At 44.6% G+C, this 20,806-nt stretch overlaps 1 protein-coding gene across 5 annotated transcripts in view; it reads left to right on the top strand.

The window, feature by feature from the left end:
• The window catches only part of LRP4 (LDL receptor related protein 4), an 89,402-nt gene that overhangs the window by 10,049 nt on the left and 58,547 nt on the right, over positions 1-20,806 (top strand). For 2 of the 5 annotated variants that reach the window (XM_066998732.1, XM_066998731.1), the window contains one exon: positions 357-426. In XM_066998732.1, coding sequence (XP_066854833.1) covers positions 369-426 — 58 coding nt within the window. In that variant the 5' untranslated portion in view covers positions 357-368. Of the gene's footprint in view, positions 1-356; positions 427-3,338; positions 3,549-20,806 lie in introns of those variants that run through there. The other 3 variants (XM_066998730.1, XM_066998729.1, XM_066998733.1) reach the window with 2 other exon arrangements.

The raw sequence follows: 20,806 nt of genomic DNA, 5'->3' as shown, positions 1-20,806 counted from the left end.
AACAGGGATTAGGACAGACTCTGAGAGGTACCAGATGACATGCCTTTGCATTTTGATAAATAACCACAGATGACCACTGTGGTTTTCTTCTGTCAGATGCCTACACGCCTTCCACTAGTTGTCTTTAAAATACAATTCTGTGAAAATGTCCTGTGAGACAGTGTCAAAAGTCATACAAGATTGATTCTGTCCATTGCCTTCTGTTTACCCAGTGAGCTTAACATTACTTAAAAAAGGGAGGCTAGCATTTTGCTCCTATTAAATTAATTCATACAATCTTAAATATTTAAAACACGATTGCTCCAAACCTTTGTGAACATACGAATTAAACTATCTGGTCTGTCGTTCTCTTCTAGGAAACTTGAGGTATGGAGAAGCATCTTCCCAAGGAAGGGCCATTTGTATGCTTTAAAAGTACTTTGACTGGTAAGAACAAAACTGCCCATCTCACTTTTATTTTTATATTTTTTGTACTTATTTTTAAGATCTTTATGGTTTAAAAACAGCTAAAGTGCATTTTCTCTAGTAATCCTACCTGGTTCTAGATCCTTTCCTTTTTCCTTTTCCAATGATACTGTGTCCTTGGTTTTCTGGACGGAGTTGCTACAAATGATGCTAAATTTTAATATTATTTCATTGTAGTTATTTTTTCTCATTGGGTTGGTTTATTTCTGTAACACATCTATTATTTGCGGGAAAATTGTGTCATGAAATGGTTGTTAGGATGATAATTTCCCTGTTCCCTTTATAATGCCTGCTTTATTTGATTAAGCATATTGTCATATCAATTAATCATTAATTATATTTTAATTACTTCTTTCCCATTTTCATTACAATACTTGTGTTATATGTCACTTATCAGTGATCTATAAATTATTACAAGTTACATAATGTTCTTCCCTCACAGCTGTGGGTAAAAACAAATACCTATCTTGTGCATGCATTGAAATGCCTTCTGGTATCTATGTAGTCTTTCTTCAAGTTACTTGGTTTGAGAGAGGCAAGTTCTAAGCATATGGTTCAATTTTAACAGCATTATTTAACAGTCTTTCTACTGTTTTTTCACCAAAAATATCTGTTTTGCACTACATCAGTCCACTTCACAATTATTCCCCGAAGGTCCCACGTGGAATCAGGGCTATATTCAGTCAGTGTTGTATCATCAGGTAGGTAACTGAGAGGGTTAGCAGAAAACTTTCCATCCTCTCTACTGCAGCAGATCTAGGAAGTTGTTATGAAAAGCAGAATAAACTATGTGCTCCTCTATCATTTCACCTTGAGATTTCAATATGATTTATAAGTCAGAGATATAATTATAGGGAATTTGAGCACAGAGAGGAAAGTGATTTGCCAGAACACAAGCACGAGTTGCAGAGGACTGGTAAACACACTTCAACAAACACAAGTGGGTAAAAACGTTTGTTCCCTGGGGAGAGAAGGACTGAAGAGATAACAAGTGAATTTATTTGTGTTTATGACACCATTTTTTCAAGAGGCTTTTGTTTCAAACACAGGAAAACACTCCTCTCGATTGCTGGAAGACTGTTTCATGGCTTAAGTATGTAGTTATCAGGAAGTTCTGGGCCCTGTGTTTGTGCGTTATCACGTGCAGTACTTCAGCATCTAAACTCCTTGCAAGCTTCTGTGAGCCTGAAGTGAGCAGGGCTTCTCTGATTTACGGTACCCCAGGATCTAGCCTCAACAGAGAATATAAATTTACATGAATTGTGGCTGTGTTGCCCTGTATTTTTAGGGGGTGCAATAATGTGAGGGTTTGGCATGCTGGCCAGCCAGCCAGCCCCCTGTCAGAGCGATGTTAATGTTTTCTCGCCTTTAACTTCAGCCCCCTGTTCCTAACTCTCCCAACTTCAATCATCTCGGAGCTTATTTTCTTACAATAACTGCTTTTTCTTTTTGTGCCTCAGTCTGTCACTGTTTCCAAGTCAATGTTAGCATAGTGAGGCTTTTCAATGGCTCCACCTCAATTAGTCCCTCTTGGCTACCTTTTTTGTTGTTACTGGTTGGCAACTTTGTGCACTTTGTCTATCAAAGGCGCAGGACTCAGAGCCGTAGTGGAGGTGCTATTGAACGCATGCTGCGTAGAGCGGATCTATTGCCATCCTGAAGCAGCAATTCAGCATATAAAACAAACAGACTGTTGTGCGGGTATTTTTTCCAATCTGGGGCCCATATATTGTAAATTTATGCTTGGTTTGCTTCTTCTGGTGTTCCTGTTCTTGGGAGTTCTCCTCAGTGAAGCTGTTTCGGATTGTTTTTTTATTTAGACTTCTTTTTTCTCTCAGTTCGTCAAGAATCAGCCCCTGGTTTAATTTTCTGTTGACATGTTTAATAATATCCTTTGTTTTCACTATTTTACACTTAATTAATAGGAATGGCAGAATTGTCTCAGTCACATGCTGTGCTGTTTACTTGCTCTTGTGGTTCTTTAAAGGAGAGGAATAATTGCAGCTTCCTCTGGATTCATCTGCGTGAAGGCTTTAAGACCATTGCTAACTCCGGCCCTTTGGTGTCAATTTGACGAAATTCCCATCTTCCCCTGTGGTCCAGGGTTTGGGCTATCTGAATCAGCTTGCCATCCGAAGTGATACATAGAAATCAACCGAGATTAATTACATAACAAAACTTTCTTGCATTGCCAACCCCGCGTATTAAGATGTCAAGTCATGCCACAGAGGATCATAAAACTTGTTTTAACAATGACATCCAGTGAAAGCCTGTCTGCTTTTAAACGCAGCGCAGAAAGCAGAAGGCACGTAAGACGAGTGTCCAAGTGTTAATTTCTACTCCTACAGGCTTCGACCCTGGCTCCCTTTTTTTTAATTTAGGGTAGCAGAGATTCCTACATCATCGGCTGTCTCCGGGCTTTAAAAAATCATCAAATATGAGAACACTTGATACGAATGGAGGGGAGAATTTCTCCCTCAGAGCAGGGAGCTGGGGAAGGGGATGCTCAGAGGCGTTCGGTTTGCAAAGGGGCTGGGACGGGGCGCGGGGGCTCTGCCTTGGCTGCACCGGGCGCAACTCGGGCAGCGAGCGCGGCGCCCGGGGGGAGCTCTCCGCCGCCGGAGGGAGCCCGGAGCCCCGGGGCCGCTTTGGGGAGCCCGCGGAGGGACGAGCCCGAGGGTCCCGCGAGCGGTGCCGACCCCAGGGGGCTGGCGAGGGGCCGGGGTCTCGGCGCGGAGCCGCCTCCGCCGCGCGGAAAGTTTGCGAAGCGGCCGGGCGCTGGGGGGGAGCGGGGCGGGGGCTGCCCCGGCGGGGCTCCTCCTCCGGGGCCGGGCCTGGGCCGGGCGGAGCGGGGAGCGGGGAGCGAGCCCCCAGCCCCGGAGCCGCCGCGGCTGCCGAGGGAGCGAGCGGCGGCGGGGCGCGGGGCGCGGGCCGGGGCTGCGGCGCGCAGGAGGAGCCCGGGAGGGGGCTGCGGGGCCGGGGCGCTGCCACCATGAGGCGGCGCGGCGGGGGCTGCCTCTCGCCCGCGCCTCCGCGGCTCCTGCCGCTGCTGCTGCTGCTGGGAGCGCTGCTCCGCGCCAGAGGTAAGCGGCTGCCGCGGCGCCCTCTGCCCCCGGGGGGGGGGGCCCGCCGCCGGCTCCGGTGCCGGCCGGGAGCCGCTCACCTGCCCGCGCCCGCCCGCCGGGGAGCGCTGCCCCGGGCCGCCGCCGGAGGGGTCCCGCTCCGGGTCCGGCTCCCGGTCGCGGTCCCGGTCGCGGTCCGGGGCAGGCCGGGAGGCGGCCGGCGGCCGGTCCCCGGCGCCCACGCGGCCGCTGCCCCCCGCGGGAGCTGGGCGGCGGGCTGGGGCTTTGTTCCCGCGGGGCCGGCGGGGCGGGCGCGCAGGTTGCCTCCGAGCCTGCCGTGCCCGGCGTGTCGGGACAGCCGCCGCTCCGCAGCAGGAATGCAGCCGCGGGCCCCTTAAAGGCGCAGCCCGGCTCCGCCGCGGCCCCCCCCCGGGCTACCTGCCCCGGCCGGCACCGGGGGGCCGCCTCCCGCAGCGCCCGCAGCGCTCCCGAAAATAGCGGCGCCGGGGCCGGGGGGGGAGGCTCGGCCGCCGTGCCGCCGAGCGGGGACGCGCTTCCAGCGAGGCTCGTCGGGGAAAACTTCTCTCCGCGGTTGCCCCGCCGACTGCAGAGCGGCTCGCCCTCGTGCGCGGCGGTGCCTCGTTTTACAAGTGCGCCCGGTGGAGGGGAAAACATCCAAACACTTCTCGGGATTGTTTATAAAGAGTTGGGAGGCTTCGGGGGGAGGGGAGCGGAGATATGTACCTCGCTTCTCTCCCTTCGCTCCTCTAGCAGCTGCTGCAGGATTTCACCCATCCTTTTTCTCCTCCGCTTCTCTGAAATTACAGGAAGCGTTTGCAGTGGTGCTGCTGACCTCCTCCATCATTCTACAAGTATTGCCTCTGGGGCACAATCACATGGGGTTTGGGTTTCAAGTAATATTATTTCTCTTCCAACAAGGGACCTAATTGCAGGCAGCTTTGAAGAAGGTGCTAAAGCAGCTTGGAAAGGCTGAGTAGAGGGCTGCAGTTCCATGTATCAGAAAATCTGCTTTTTAAAACAAGAGGTGCTCTTAAGTTCCCTAGAGCTGCGCTCTAGGAGCGAGAAGGATCTAAAACATAGGTCTTAGTGTAGGTACAGATCTGGATGTGTTTTATTTTGGCTGTTACCCAGGTGCTCCTAGTTAATGTGTCTGGGCTGTTAACAGCCATGTGGGGGATGTCTGATTGTAAAGAGCGAGTTTGTTCGTAGGTGGTTGTGTCTTGATGTCTCTGGAACACTTTTTATGGCAGCGTGTCTCTCTTTCAAGTAGTTGTCCCGTCAGTGCCCTTTTCTCTATCCTCTTGTCAAGTGAACGTGAGTTGGTGATTGGATGCACCAACTATTCCCAAGAAGTGAGCTGCTGCTTTCTTTCATAGGGAGAAATGCTTCCCAGTAATGCAGGACACAATTCCTGAACAATGTTTATTGTGTTTTGAAGTAAGGAAAAAGATAAGGAGGTGGCAGAGAAGATGCCAAAGCTTGTGGCGAGTCGGTGGCCCTAGCTTCCACCCCTTAGCTTTTGCAGAGCTTTTCCCATCGGTGTTCCTTAGAAGTACGTGTGGGGACAGTGTATAGCTTATCTGTCATAAACCATCAACAGCCACAGAATTTGCAATGCCAAACAAGTAAATTATAGGAAATGTTAAAAGCACCCGGTCATTTACTGCCTGCCGAACCTCAGTGCAGGAGCAGGTAAAGCAAACAAATCTCCAGGATTGAACTTTGATCTTCTGTTGGTGGATAGTGGCAGTTAAAACAGGAGAAGTCTGTGCAGGGGAATAAAGCAGGTCTGCAACTATCATGAGCTCTTGGAAAAGCATCTCACAGGTAACAACAGGCAAAGAGGGGGAGAATTAAAAGTTAATGGCATGCACTGGTGGTGCATGGTGATGAAGAAGGGCCTGATGGTATGATGGTCTGTGGTAGTATAAACACAGAATGTCACGGAACCTGTCTGGGTGATGTGTCTGCTGTTCTAGCTTCTGGAGCTCTGCCAGGAAAATACATGGCTAATATCAGAGCTTCACTCCCCAAACACCTTGACTCTTGCTAGAGCCACAAACCTGAACGTGGTACCTCTGTAGAAGTATAGTTTGCAGTGAGAGTCAAGATCTCCATTACCTGTGCTTGGCATCACTATTGATTCTACAGCTCTGAGCCAGGTGCAAAACGCTTGTTTTCCTCTTGCCTGTTTAGAGCTGATAATGCTCTTTTTCCTGGTTAGGCTGAGTGTACTTGGGTTTACTGTCAAATCAGGTTGGATGATATCCCCAACTTGTGCTGATCATGAAATTTATCTTGGCCGTTTCTTTTTGTCAAAGCGATGAAAGCACTGAATAACGTCTCCACTTTTATAATGAAAAGTAAGATGCAGCAGGAGAATGAAAATGGGTGTTGTTGTTTTTTAAACAATTCTTTGTCAACTAAAACATGGTAGCAATAGTGAAAAAGCATAAAGCATGATCTTCCAGTATGCAGTTAACGTTGACATTTATTTAGCGTAGATAAGCAACGTTCTTTTGTGTTCTGGTTCCAGATGCTTTCAGCTCTGTGCTTTAGCACTGCTTTCTGCACTAGAGAATCCCTTCTTGCATCCTGGCAGTGTGGGTGTATGCAGCAACCAAATTAATAGGCACTTAGTTATGTAAAGTGCTTGCATTTCCAGAGTGTCTTGTGAACCCTGAAGAGGGATGTTCTGTTCATGTGGGCCACAGGATGAGATTTCAGAGCACTTGGAGATGTTTCCCTACATTCTGTTTGTTGAAGTTAAACAAGAAAATGTGGTTGTATGTAAAGATTATGCAGTTTTTTGTAGTTCAAGCCTGAAAACAGTACTTGCTGTATGTTAACTAGGAAAAGAAGTTAAAGTGATTGTATTTTGTTTTAACTCCTGAAAGCCTGCAGTTCTCCAGACTAGTGAAATTAACATTAAAAAATAATTAAAACATTCATTCTGTGAGAATGATCTGTAGTCTGATAGTCCTCTTGAATTTTACTGCACTCTTTTGAAATAGGCAAATATTATCCTTGTTTTGTATATGTGGGAAGTGAAGTAGAAATTGCCTTGCCCAAGGCCAATTCCATTTGCCCTAGAATGCAGCTTACCATTGAACACAATAGAATGCATGCTTCATAACATTTTGCTTCTAACATGCTTCATAACATACTGCTTATAAAATCTGATTAAGAGATGTTATCTTGAAAACCAGGCTTGAAAACCAAGGTTTTAAAAATAGGTTAAAAAGTAAGTGCATGTCCTACACCTTCATTGAATTCTTCTGCTACTTGCGATTTTGTCTATTTCTCTTTCTTAATAATACTTCTGTTTCTTTTGCCGATGACCCAAAGACACATGAGATAGCGGAAATTTTACTGACTCTCCATCAGGAAATATGAATTACAAGTGAAGTGTTGTCAAAAGAAACATACCATAAAAGTGGACAACTTGTTTACTTTGCTGTTATTTCCACCTTAGTTATTTATGATGTTATCTCACCCAGTTTTATATTACAAGGTGATATATACACACACGCATTTATGCCAACCATCATCCTTTAAAGATGTTTGACTTTACCTGATATAACATCCAGAGCTGGAGCTCTGGCATGCAGCAGACCCACTCCATTAATTGGCATACTGTATTTAGTGGCTGTCTGTGTTTCACACAAATCATGGCAGAGAACACTAATTGTAATTGTCATCCATGAATCTAATGAGCTTGATGGTTCAGCTCTTGCTTTTGCATCTGTAGTGCCTGTGGTTCTGAGATGTGACTGCTATGTTAGGCATTAATCTTTCATGGGATTTTGTTGTCTATCCTGCATGAAGACTGGGCACCGTAATGGTTCTTGAGTCTTTTTGTATCGTCTTCCCTGTAGATTTCCATCTCCCTGTAGTAAAGATAAAAACAGTAACTGCATGGATCCAGGGACTTGTAAACCAAAGGCTTGCGGTTTATTCGTTCTGTGTATCGGGTTGCTCTGGGACTGTTACCTTGGGAGTATTCGGCTGCCACCCTCTTGTGGGTGAGTTTATGTTCAGGTTTTTCAGCTTTCCACTCATTTTTTTGCTGCTGCCTGTTAAATGTTGTAGTATTCCATCTTGTGTACTTAGTCTGAGAGGCTCTTGAGCTGCAGTCAATGCTTCTGTGGGGAGCAGAACTCCTCCTAGATTGCCATGGGCCCAGATGAAAGGAGACTCTCTATGCAAAGGCAGGAAAAGAAGTTCTCTTAAGAGTTTAGTAACGTTAAACGTTGCGGGCTTTTGCCTTGCTGAACTGTGGAAACTGAAAACTGACTGGAAGTCTTCATATCGAGGAATTATGCCTGTTGTTTAAAGTAGAAAAAAATAAAAGGAGGTGGGTGGGATTGAACAGTCAGAAGCCTGGTGCTCTGAGATACATCTATCTACACATCCCGCTACAGGCATGTTAGCACAACTTTGGAGAGTGAAGAGGTGTAAGAGGAGCTTCTGTTTGTCGTGAGGTTCTTCTTAGGTCATTAGATGTCTCTGCATTTAACCACCAGTCAGCAGGTCACAAACTATTAAGATTAATGGATAATAAGTATCATATATGCAAAGTAAATGTTTGTACTGCAAATTGGAGGCTTGTCGAAAAGTCTCTGACCAAAGACTACATGGGCTCTGTTTCCCAGGCTGTCATATGTTGATAGCAACTTCCTGATGTCATTGTAATACTCAGAACTAAGAAGCTCCAGCTACTTCCCCTGAATGGGTTAGGATGACAGTACAATTCACCTCACTGTAGCATGGCAATGAGGATGTTTAAAGAAGTGTTGCCCAGCAGAGCTTCCAGCAGAGACCGTGTCTGCCTGAAAACAGATCCCATGTTCTGCAGTGTCAAGGTGAGGCCTTACTCCTGGAGCTGAACTTGCCAGCAGCGCGACATCGTCGTGGCATGGGGCAGTGGGGACCCTTCTCCAGGCTACCAGCGTGGTGACTTCCTCCACATGCCCTAGCAGGGCATAGTCTTCTGTATCTCTTTGTTAGTGCCTGACAGCCCCTCCTGGCTGCTGGAGCTTTCTGTTCCTATTGCATAGCAGCAGTTCTTTAATCAGAAATCTTGTTAGTATTCAAGGATAATTGATGCGACTCTCTGGTAGGGGGTGGGGACCCAGCCTTGCATCCTTCTCCTGCTTGCCACCCCCAGCTTGACCCCTGTTGTCTCTTTGTTTTCTCCTGTTAAGTTTGTGCCAGTGGTGTGTGTGTGTGCTGTTTTTCCAAGCAGCCTGAAGTTGGCTGTAACCAAGAGCAGCGGTTAAATAGAGCCCGATTTCCCCGCTTCCTGGCGTTTAGTTGTTCGGCTCCATTTTCTGGTCTTCTGTGTTTTTGATTTGCAGAGAAGGAACTTACTTGGTGCCCCTGGGCATCTCTTAAACCCATTAGAACAAACTCCATTATTTCCCTGTACTTAGAAATCCTCCTCCTTTAGTCCCAGCATCCATCAAAATAATGTATCCTCTGTAAGGCCCTCTGGAAAATGTTTAATAGGATCTTTTCAAACTCAAGGACAGTTCCAGTTTGCAAGGGGGAGGGGGGATGGCTGATGGAAGATCTGACTGTGACTCGCAGTAAGCCTGAACTTGGCCTGTGTCAGCTCTCCCTTCACCTCCATGCCGAGGGAGTGCTGAACAGAGCGGATCCAACACTGGGATCAAAGCTGGGAACAAAAGGCTTTGGGAGAAAAATTTCCCGTCTGGCCAAGAGGCAGCCACACAAAGGTGGTGCATAATTTATCATTCGAGGTTTATTTCTGCTGTGCTTCTTCTGGAGAGGGAAGAAAAAAAGCAATGACTCTCCTGCTGTTTTGAAGGGGATAAGTGATGGCTTTGGGACTTGAGGCGGGAAGCGACTAGAGGTACCACGGAAAAGCCTTTTCAGTACAGTCTATGCCCAGCTTCTCTCTGCTCAGACAATGTCAGACAGTCTTTCTTTTTTGGGGGCGAGGTGGCTGGGAGGAGGGGGGAACCACTCTTGCCTTTGGAATTTTTGAAGAGCGAGTACTTCTCGAGTCAGTCCCAGGTTCCAATGTGCGGAGTGGAGCTGATCTTGGCAAAATGAAATTGTTTGCATTTCTGAGGTATTTTCCTTACCTTAAGGATCAGTGTAAGTGCCGTGGCTCTGTGTAACGTGGAGGAAGAGGCTGCATTTGCCTGAAGGGTTTGTAGTCTAAATTAGACATCTGATAAGGATCGGGGATGTGATAATTCTAGTGGGATAGATAAGGTCCAATATTAAAATAGCATAGCTTTCTAATTAAATTTCCTTTTGCTTTGGTTTAATGGGAAAAGCTTCTGAAAAGTTTTCTTTCCAATCACTTCTTAAAACAAGGATAGAGAGTTGAGTTGTTTTGTTGTTGGCTTTTTTTTTTGGATGGGGTTGGCATGGAAAACTACTGAAAGCCAGTAAATGGGGAAATGAGGATGAGGAAGCAGTTGTAAGAGTAGTGTAAACCATGAGAAGAAAGGAAGGGGGTATAGGAGCACAGATACTAACAGAAACAAAGATAGGGATTGCGGAAATGACAGCCAAGGACTTGAGCTGGCAAAGGAACAGAAGAGCCACGTAAGGAGATCCAAGTGGAATAATTATGTGAAATCTGATGGCAGAAAGTTATTAATTAGGTAGTGTAAAAGACAGAGGTTTTCAAAGTGGAGGTGAGCATTGAGCAGAACTTTACTGCTGAGGTAGAGAAAGAATTATTTTAGTGATGCTTTGAAGGAAGTGGCAACTTGTTAGGTACCCTCAACGGTAGAGTTCCTGTCCTAATGGGGTGATCTTAAGCTATATGAAGAGCTTAGCAATGGGGACAAGAGGTGGAAAGGGAGACTGATGCTGGCATAGTATGGGGATGGTAAACCTGTGAGTTAAAGGTGGTGATGGGGTTGTCTACATCAGTGGAATTTGGGACCAGTCAGGCTTGGGAGCGTGTACAGCCAGAAAGATTTCTGAGTGGGATGTCCAGGAAGATAGTTGGAGAACAATCCTGTCCGGAAAAGTGTATGAAATGGGAGAGCAGAATTGAGGAGAAAAGCCAGGAGGTTGGAGATGGTTGCCTGGAAAAAGGCTTAAAGTGAGAACAGGAGATTGCTCTGGGTTTGGAAAGGAGTCTGGGTATAGGCAAGCAACAGGACTGGTGACAGAAAATATCCTTTCCTGCAGAAGGAGCCTCTCTCTGCCTCCTCTCCAGTAAGAATTGCTATGCGAGGGGATGACTCAACTAGGGAGAACTGTTACAACACTGACATGTGACGTTCCCAGCCTCCTTCTCTGAAAGGATCATAAGAAGCGCTGTGTGACTGTGTGAGAAGGTTAGAGGGAAATACGGGCTCTGCTCCTTGAGCCTGTATCTCCAGCTGCGTCACTTCGTTTCATTTGGTGACAGCTGGAGTGTCTGGGAGAGGTTCTTGCCTAAGGTGCAGCCGTTCGCTGCAGCAGAACTGTGTCTCATGGGATCTAGGGTTGGAATAAAATAAAGACACACCTTTTTTTTTTTTCTTTCTTTTGTGCTCCCACCCAATTTTAGTTCTAAATTTCCATAACTGCTGAATAGTCAAATGCTTTCTTTGCAACTCTGACTGCAGGAAAAAAGATGAGAAGTCTCAGGATTATCGTTAGCTGCTTCTGTTCTGAGCTCCTAAGGATAAAATTAGGAAATATTTTTTCTACGACCTCAGAGATTTTGTTCCTCTCCAGTGATTTTGGAGCCTGTTACTCTTGAAAAGCCTGAGGTGTTTCTTACAGCTTGAGGACATGCCCCTAATTTGTGCTGCCTTTTGAAAAGGCCTTGATCAGCATAGCGCCTATTAGCATGAGGAAAAGCATAATGGTCCTGGCTGAGAGAAGACTGGAAAGTTTGTGGTATGGGAAAGGGAAATAGATGGGAGGTTGCCGTTCTGGAGGTTTTAACGTCCAAGAAGCATGAAAGGATACTTATAGACAGATGAGTAGGACATAGGAATACTATCGTACTACCTGCATTTTTGTCATGAACCCTCAAAAAGAAGTACTGAGTGTCTAACTCTTAGAAAGCATAATGTGGGAGTAGGTAGGTGGGAGACTAGGTGAAGTCTCCTGATAAGGGCACAGGGAGTTGCCCTGCAAACAGACGTGGCTTTAATGCAAGGGAAGAGGTTGAATTGAGAGCTGTATCCATGCAGAGGTAAACCGGGGAAGGGATTTTTCTTGGGCATTGATGTGGAAGCAGGGAAGAACTGAACTGATCTGGTTGGTGAGGTTACCGCCTTTTGCTGTCTTTACTAGGCTTTAGGGAAGACTGCCTGTGGGTCTGACTTCTTTCCTGTACCCAGTCAAGCAGCGAACAACAGCTGCAAGGGGGTGTTGACTCACGAACAGCTGATTCATGAGCGGTTAAGATGTCTCCACCACAAGGGTGGTAACCTCATCTGTTGTCCCAGTTTGAACAGTCATTGCTCGTGAATCAACACCCTCTGTAGGCTTTTGTTCGCTGCATTTTTGTGTAAGAAAGAATTCAGACCTGCAGTCAGCATTATCTTAAATAACAGAAGATCTTTAGGCCTTTCGGGCATTTTTTTTTTTTTTTCAGGCCCAGAGTTCTTTTATCTGTGGAGCAGGTGGATGCCCTGTCTGTGCCTCAGCTCCTCTGGAAGGGCAGTTTGACTGTTTCTGCATCTTTGTGAGATCCATTGAGTAATTTCTAGGCTACACGTACTCAAAGGCTTCCTCCCCGCCTAACCAGGGAAGAACCACCTTGTTGATCCCTGCCTTCTGCAACTGTTCACTAAAATCTTCTTTGGCTTGAAATGGCTCATCTGCTCACAAGAGAAACCCATTGTTTCTCTGTTTCTTTTGTTTGTGACCTGCCTTCTGTGAAGTGGAAGATGAGGAGTTGTAATCTTTTGCTGCTCTTTGTGCAAATTGCAGACTAGAACAAAATTAGTTCCTTAGGTTAAGTTTTCTAGTCATTGTCCTTAGATTTTTTTTTTCCCCTTTGCTTCTGTTCTTGTTTGTTAAGGTCTATTCTTCACCCACAGTTCTTCAGAAAACTTGAGAGCAAACACTGAAGCTGAAAAGGAGCGTCCAAAAAATAAGTGATTCCTGTGATATTCTGTAGTAATGTTTTGTTGGTTGGTTCTGCCGGAGAAGTAAACTCTTGATGGCAGTAATACTTATGCTGGAGGGAGAAGAGAAGCTCAGATGATGAGTTTCTGAGAAATGACCCATAACCACTTTTCGTGCTGCAGATGCTTTTGAACAAACTGGCAGGGAGAAGGGGTGGCAGGCACTTGCCTACTTTAAACACTTGACAAAAAACCCCGTTTAGCTTAATCAGGCATGCAGGGCCAAATCTAACGTGGTTACAGTATGGAACTAATGGGAGATGCAGGGCAAATTAAACTTATGTACAACCCATCAGTTGTAGAATAAAAATAAACAGTACTCAGAAGCCTTCGAGCAAGGAAGGGAGTGAGGCAGAGATGACATCTTCGGTGTGTACATCTTGACTTCCCCACTCAGGCGAAACAGCCTCTGAGCTTGGGCTTCCCCTTAAGTGACTGGGACAGCTGCCAAAACACCTACATTTGCTAGCTAATGTACTGCATGCAGTACATTGGTCCTGCAGGTTAATCTGGGTAAGGCATGATGTGATATCTGGGTTGGTTTTGGTCTTTTCCTTGAACAATGTCGTAACAACACGCTTTGCATCCTGTATTTCAAGGTCTTAAAATAAACGTGGCAGGGATGCTTAAACTGACTATTAAAGTGTTGTGAGGAAAGAGGGCCATCAGTTATGCCACAGAAGACTAGATATGCCTAAGGAGCCAGTTTCCCTGACCTTGCAGTCTGCATATCAAAGTCTTTGAGGTATCTGCGATAGGGCTCTGTGCCCTTTAGAGACAAGTAGAAGAGGAGAGGCTTACAGGAGGGAAATGACCGTAGCTCTGTAAGGAGATAATTATTCTGTTGCAGGATAGGTCTGGGCTGAGCTGAGCATGCAGCTGAGCATGCATCCTTCTCTAGTCCTGCACTATCCAGCCTAAGGAGAACCCTTGTGTGTAAAGGGCTTGATGCCAGTGTGGCGATGCTGGGTACTTGGTGGTCCTAGCAAGTAAGACTCACTTTAACTACTTAAACAATGAGATCTGTGAGTACAATACACAGATTTTCCTGCTATACCATTTGGTGGCAAATTAAACTCAATTCCCCCATGGATGAATTCCAGAGCTCTGTATATTCTTACATTGTAACCAAATGGAAGTTAACTTTTTTTATTTTCAGATCTGCAAAGATGTGGTGGGACTACATCTATGAAATCTATATAGTGATAGCTACAGAGTAGAACTGGGAGGATTTCCATTGCTGATGTTTGCATAGAAAGACTTGGTTTTGCTGCTATCTCAGCCAAAGCAGCAAAAGCTGCCTCCTCCTAAAAGTTCTAGAGACACATAAACTGAAACCAAACGAAAATGCCGTCCATTCCTATGAAAATATTGCTTCTTGGACTTGAAACTCCTTTTTAGAGTAATGAAGCAAAAAACTTTAATCCAAAATCCATCTGCTTGAGAAACTGGTCTGAATCTAAACCAGAACACAAGTTTCTGTAACAACAACAACAGAAAAGTACAAACCTAGTAGCCAGCTAGACTGCAACAAGTTATTGCGCAAAGTTATCATGCTGGCAGATAGCACAAAATGAAATGTGCAAAACTAAGTCAAACTCTTACCAAATCCTGAACTGGCATGTGCAACTTTGAGTTGGATACAGGGATAATTCCATAAATCAAACTTTAAAAGTCTGGGAAAGAGAAGTAAAAGTAGAGACTTAGAAGGAAATCTTCTAATTCTGTGAGTAAAATACAAAAGTTGAGAGAAGGCAAGAAAAGATAATACTAGAAATAAAACATTATTCATTGGTATATTTTCATTTCTATTATTGGTCTCCATGCGACGTAGCCTTCTCTTGAAAACTTTGTGAAGGCAAGCACTTCATATGTTGAATCCACTTTTGGGAGAAGCTCAAGTGTGGCGTCTCTTACATGTGGGTAACACTTGCAGAGCTTGTTTTGCCAATAAAATTATCTTTGAATTGACTGTGGTGGGATGTGGTGCAAGTTCTGATGCAACATGAGGTTCTTTGTAAGTGCAGATTTTGATGAGAACTCCTCTCTAAAATCTCTAGTAATTTTGTTTTCTTGTTGCTGTTGTGAATTGGCTCCTTCCTTTCTGTGGTCCATTGTTGTATGGTTGATCTTTGAAAACGAAATGTCTTCCATCTGCTTAAGAAATTTTGGTTTATCCTTGGAGGCCTGAACTACTGCCTTCCCTAGTAGGAAATAAACAATGCTTCCAACTGTCCCCAATTATCACCCACTTGCCTTCCTGCAGATCCATGTCTCTTGCAGGGGCACTAGAAGAAATGACTTATGGAGCATGAATTGCATTTTTGCTGTCTTCTGTTCCTTAATCTCTGTAAATGTAGTCCCTTCTTCCTGTTTAAACTTTGTAAATTAAACATACTACTTAAAGCATTTAAACAATAAGCTGGACAGTGGCTTGCTTGGAGCATATGCAGTAGCTTGTTTTAGGTGACGTAAGTGACTTGCTGTTATGTTCCTAAGGACACATTCAGGTAGCTGATTTGGAGTCCAGGTTAGTATAATCTAGCTCTATGGGAAACATTGTCTTCAAAATACAGTTTGAGAGCAATATAAAGCCTGTGTTTCGGAATATCAGAATGAGAGGAATTTTTGTTCCTGCTGCCACTTGCTTTTGGTACTTCCGATACCTCTCTTGGTGATAGAGGGGGAAGAAATTGGTAGGAGTACCAGGACGCTCTCATGAGGATGAGGATGAGGCTGAGGATGGTTCTCTGCCTGGAATATATGTGACTTGGGCTATAGCTACACGACTTCCTTGATGCATGGGCTGTGGTTTCACACTAAACCTGATCTAAAGTAACTGTGGCTTACCTCACAAGAGCAGTCTCACCCTCTTGTCCCTTTGATAGGTTTGTGTGTGCGTGTGTCTGCTGGATGAATCGCTTTGACTTGTTGATCTATCAGCAGAGCTAAGCTGCAAAATGGTGAAACCAGCAATACCACAGATTGCATGGTATTTGCGAGCTGAACAGAATTGCTCTTCAGTGAGCCAGTCAGTATGGACTGATTGAAATATGAGGGATGGAGGGAGGCAAGGCCGACTTAGTTTTTTCCTTTGGCGGTGGTTTGGTGCTTCTTTGCTTTATCTTTACTGTAGGTTGGAAGGACCAGCTCTGGGAACAAAGAGAGGGGAGAATTCAAGCACAAGATCCAGTTTCTGTAGCTTATGTAAAACATTACCTGTCATGCCTGTAATTAACAGTCCTAACTGTATTAGCATCAACATGCAGTGAAAGATTAACCTATAGTTATTAGAACTGGTGCAGTATGTTAATTAGTGATGCCTTTTGTGGGGAAAACATCTGTTCATTAAAACTTGAAGCAAATACCTCCTACCTTGTGTTTCTTGGGCTAACACAGGTTTATGTTCTGAGTTGTTGCCAGAGAAATTGTCATTCTAAATAAGAAAAGATTTATCCCCTTGCTAGCTTCCTTAATCTTGCTTTTAAATGACTTATGTGTAGTGAAGAGTTTTTTTGACCCTTAGATGGAGAATCTGGATTCGAGTTTTGTTCTTCCCACCTCTCCACTGATGTGGTGATGTAGTTTGACAAGCCTGGCGTGGGCATGCACACACAAGGAGGCACAATGCCACCCTTCTCCTGAGTTGATGTAGAAATGGCAGCGATTGCTCTAAGTGCCTGGCCGGTCAAAGGAAGACAGAGGTAGCTGTTTGGAAACATCAGCTGCCTAAGCAGCCGTTTCCCTTCTCCCTGAATGAATATGTGGGAGACTGAAGGGGAAGATCTGCACAGGCTGAATCTCACACATGAGTTGTCAATTGGATCGTGTAAAGATCCACTCTGATGGAAATCAGAGCTTTGCATTGTTATATCCAGTGTTTGCATACAATAAGGACAGCCCCTGCTGAAGAGTTCATAGTTTTTGCATGCAATAAATTGACAGACGTATCAAGTAACAAGAAAAAACATAATGAAATACTGATTAACATAGTAAATAAGGGCTCTTAAATGTTTTGCCCTTTAATCTGTATGTTGATAATTCTTGTCCTCGCCGTCCTCAGAATGCCTTTTTGTTGAAGCTGTGTTTCTCTATTCTTTTTCCCCCTTCTGACGTGCTGCATACTGCACTATCACTAGTAAATGGATACATTTGGTATGTGTGGGGTCTGATACCAGGAGAATGAAAATTATTTTCAGATGTAATGCCTTTCTAAAAGGATCTTGCTGTGTTTGTCCTAGGTAGCACATGTTCCTGTTTTCTGCCAGTGTGTTCAATAAATGCTTGTCATTTAGTCCAATGAGGGGTATCATATCTGAACCTATCTCACAAAGATCTTCTCAACCTTCATGTCTCTTTCGTTCTTTTCCATATACTGACTGTAGCAACTTTTAGGATGGATCACAAATGGATATTTAACCATGTAACCACAAAGGTCAAGAAATATGAGAACAGACGCATAACTTGGACTTGGTTAGGAATCCAAGTGTTAAACCATGGATTCCTGACTTGGAATAGTTTAGCTGCAGCCAACTTCAAATAATAATTATTAAATGTTCCTTTTGCTGCTTTGTAGCAGGAAGCTAAATTGCTGGGTACAATTCTGTAAATACGTAGCTGGCCTTAGCAGCCATACTCCCAATAGCTTAAGTGTGTTTTTCTTTCTGAAAAGCTTTGGAGATTTTCTGTACAGAATTTGACTTGGGAGTGTCCCCTTTGCAGGCAGTGGCTTAATTGTTCACTGTGATAGTTGGACCAGGTGTGCCAACGGTTGAGACATTCTTTTTTTCGTCTAAGGATAGATGACAACTTGATTTTGGAGGCAACAGAATTTCTTCTTGCAAGGGTAAAAAACTGAACCATGGTAACTGGTTGTTTAAGAGCTCTTTTTTTCCTGCATACTGAAGCCAGTGGCTTTTTCCCAAATTAGAATGTTATGTTTTTAAACATTTACTGTACTCAAGTGTAGAATGATCTAATTCACCATGTTTATTCCTTTTCATAAGAATTTTCAGCATGGCAGCATGCATACCCTACTTCTAAATGCACAAACAATTGGTAAACAGACTGGAAGAAGAAAATAACTCCTGAGCCACTGTAGTAAATACGTCTGTAAAGCCGTAAACAGGAAATGACCCCAACTTCTTCTCCTGTCAGTTTGGCTCTGGGGCTATGGTCTCATGAGCAGTGAAGCTGAGTGAGAAATCCAGATGAACTGGGTGAGAAGGAATTAGAAGACCCTTCCAATTTCCCCTGCTCATCCCTCACTGTACCATTTTCCCTGATCTATTTCTTAAAAGGCTGTACAAAGACCAGTGCGAGCTCATGGAGAGTCATGGGGCTGGTGGTAGGGAAAGGAGGGCTGGGAGCCCTTTGAGCTACTGCTACTGATGAATACGAAACCGCAGTCTTGAAGTTTCTTTCCCATTTTGATCAAGTATCAGTTTGTTTCTGGAGGACCTGTGGGCTGTCTTACTGCTTAAGCATAGTCAAATCAAGACTGCTTCCTGTCCTTTGCTTGTCATGCACAGAAGAGGGTTTGTTTTGGGAGGATATCTGGCAAAGAAGTCAAGAAACTAGGTTATAGCATGAAGGGCAGGAGATTATATCTTCCACATGGAAAATAGTCATGCTCTTTTGAGGACTTGATACCTAAATCATGTTGTATGTATTTCAGTTTGCCAAGTATTTGTACAGTTTTAAGGAGGAACGTGGGAACAATTTCCAGAACGCTGCTGCTATTTGTAATTCTGCATTGTCTGATAGTGTACAAAAAAAATGGAGGGAGGGGAACGAACCTCTAAGCACTCTTCTTCTCAGAATCTGAAATTAATCAACTTTCAACCTCAGAATAAAGGACCAGGAGATGGAAAAGCTAACCGAGCTCAGCCTCTGAGGAAGCCCCAATTCCAAGCCGAGATGTATGCTATCATGACCCTAATGGCACGTAGCTCAGAGGCATACTGTGATAAGCATGCAGTAGACTGATCTTGAGCCTTCAAGGCTTATTGGCTGAAGCTCCAAACGTACTAGATGTTCTTACTTAGTAGAGAATTATCTGTAGGAATAAATATTATGTTTTCACAGGGTTTAGGAATGGGAATGCAAGGTACAAGAAATACTTAGCAAATTCAGTCAAGATACAGCTCTACACTGAAACCTTTGCCCCCATCATATAAATCCTTTTTTTTTTTTGGTGACTGAAAAAAGTCATTTTACTGCATAACCACTAAAATAGATTACTACATAACTCTTCCGCTTAGGAGTGGAAAGACAGAAAAAAGTCTGCATCCAACTGAAAAAAAACCAGGAACTTCTCAAGGTAGATTGTAATTACTGGAGATAAAGTTCTGCTACAAATGGAAGTAACTAGAAGAGTAGCCCTGTGTTCTGCAGCATCTTAGCTGCTGTCCAGTTATTTTAGGTGGCGGTTATAACACTGAGAGACTTGGGTCATTCTTTGATCAGAGAAAGCACGGTATATTTGGCTGGATAACGTCACTTCTTGCAGCGCCCACAAGTTGTCTCAAAAGCTTGCTTCAGCTTGGCTTGTTGCACCCTACTCCTTAAAGTACAGTGGAATAAGAGAAGGAAAATGGCTCTCAAGTCAACTGAAGATGGAACAGCTTCTTTTCATGTTTTTCTGGCTCTGAGATGATGGTTCAAGTATGAGGCAACATGTCTGTGTGTAAGGTAAACTTTTGCTCTGTAGACAGAAGAGTTTAAAAACCTTTATTTAAAAAAAAAAAGTGCCAAAAATTCTTATTGCAGGACTGAATGGTGTGTCTGCTGAAATAAACTGTGGGCTTTGTGGGGAATCTGTGTTCTTTTATTTAGATATGCATCTCAGGTCTTGGAGCTTGGTCCAGGAAGTAGTATCAGAAGGAATTCTTAATAATATTGTTAATACTGGCTCTTCTCATGAGAAAAATCTGCAGGCATCTTTACCCTGCTTTTGGATGGAAAAAATGGTTATTTCAATGTGTGTGCATATCTTCTCGCCCAAAAAAAACTGGTCCCAGAGAATAAGTTTCATGAAAATAGGCAGCACAATAAAGGGGAGGCACCACCTAAGTGACTGGATTGTAGGTGAAGATTACTTGTGAGTTTGCATTTTGTTAGACATCAAAGAATGCATTCCCTACGTTTGGCAAGAGACGTACCAAAACTGACTAACTATTCGAGATGAACCCATCTGAAACAGGCTTTTTTAGTTCTGCTTCTCATGGAGCTCTTGAGGTTAATCAGGTGTGCACGTTGGAGTCTCGCTGGACATATGCCTATTTCCAGGTTCCCAAGCAGTGGCAGTGGTCCAAGGAGGTTCACCAAGCTCAGGAGATAATTCAATCCGTGCTCGTGAGGAGACAGAAGTCTTCAGTGGGCTTTAATTGGGTTGCACTTCAGGACTGCTCCAAAGCTTTGGCTCGTATAGGACGTGGCTGCTTGGCTGCAGAGCGATATTTCTGGTGAGAGAAGCACGTGAAACTTGTGTTCCGAGCGGCTGGCTGGTTCCCAGACAGGAACGAAAGGTTGTGTTTGTTTGTTTTGCTGTGTTTGTTTGTTTTGTTTAAACCTGTTAAATTGTTGGACTGGATTTGATGTGTTAGTGGTCTGATATTCTGCTTGTCCCCCACTGAAGGTCCACGGAGGCTGTCTTTGCTTGTATAGGAGCAAATTTAACCAGGCTGTCTGAAGTAATGACCCCTCCCAGGGGTCTGTCCTGGGCCTTGGAATGGCTGAATAAGAGGTAAAATAGTGCTGAATGTCACAGTTTACAGCCTGGCAACTTGCATTTATTTTAGTGGGCTGGATTATAAACTGGTGCTTTGGGAGCTGTGCACAAGTGTCCCGAGGTAACATCTTGCCAGATAAGATCCTCCGGATTGCTGGGTCTGGGCTGATTGAACTGGAAGGAGCTGCAGGCAGGATGCTCTTCTCCCTCTGCAGACTTGAATCTCTTGGTCTTCAAGTCGTGTTATGAGGCCTGTGTGCCTCAGCCTCAGCGTGGACGGAGCAGAGAAGCAAGCTGAGAGGTTTTGCTGAGGGCAGAGAGAGGAAGGGAAGACGTCCTACGTGCTTCCAAACCTCCTCAGCGCCTCAGAGCACACGAGGGACACTTCACAATGCTGGTTGAAC

This window comes from Anser cygnoides, chromosome 5, assembly GCF_040182565.1.
Source record: "Anser cygnoides isolate HZ-2024a breed goose chromosome 5, Taihu_goose_T2T_genome, whole genome shotgun sequence".
Classification (NCBI taxonomy): Eukaryota; Metazoa; Chordata; class Aves; order Anseriformes; family Anatidae; genus Anser; species Anser cygnoides.
Note: the sequence above shows the minus strand (reverse complement) of the source record. Positions and strands in the feature narration are given on the sequence as shown.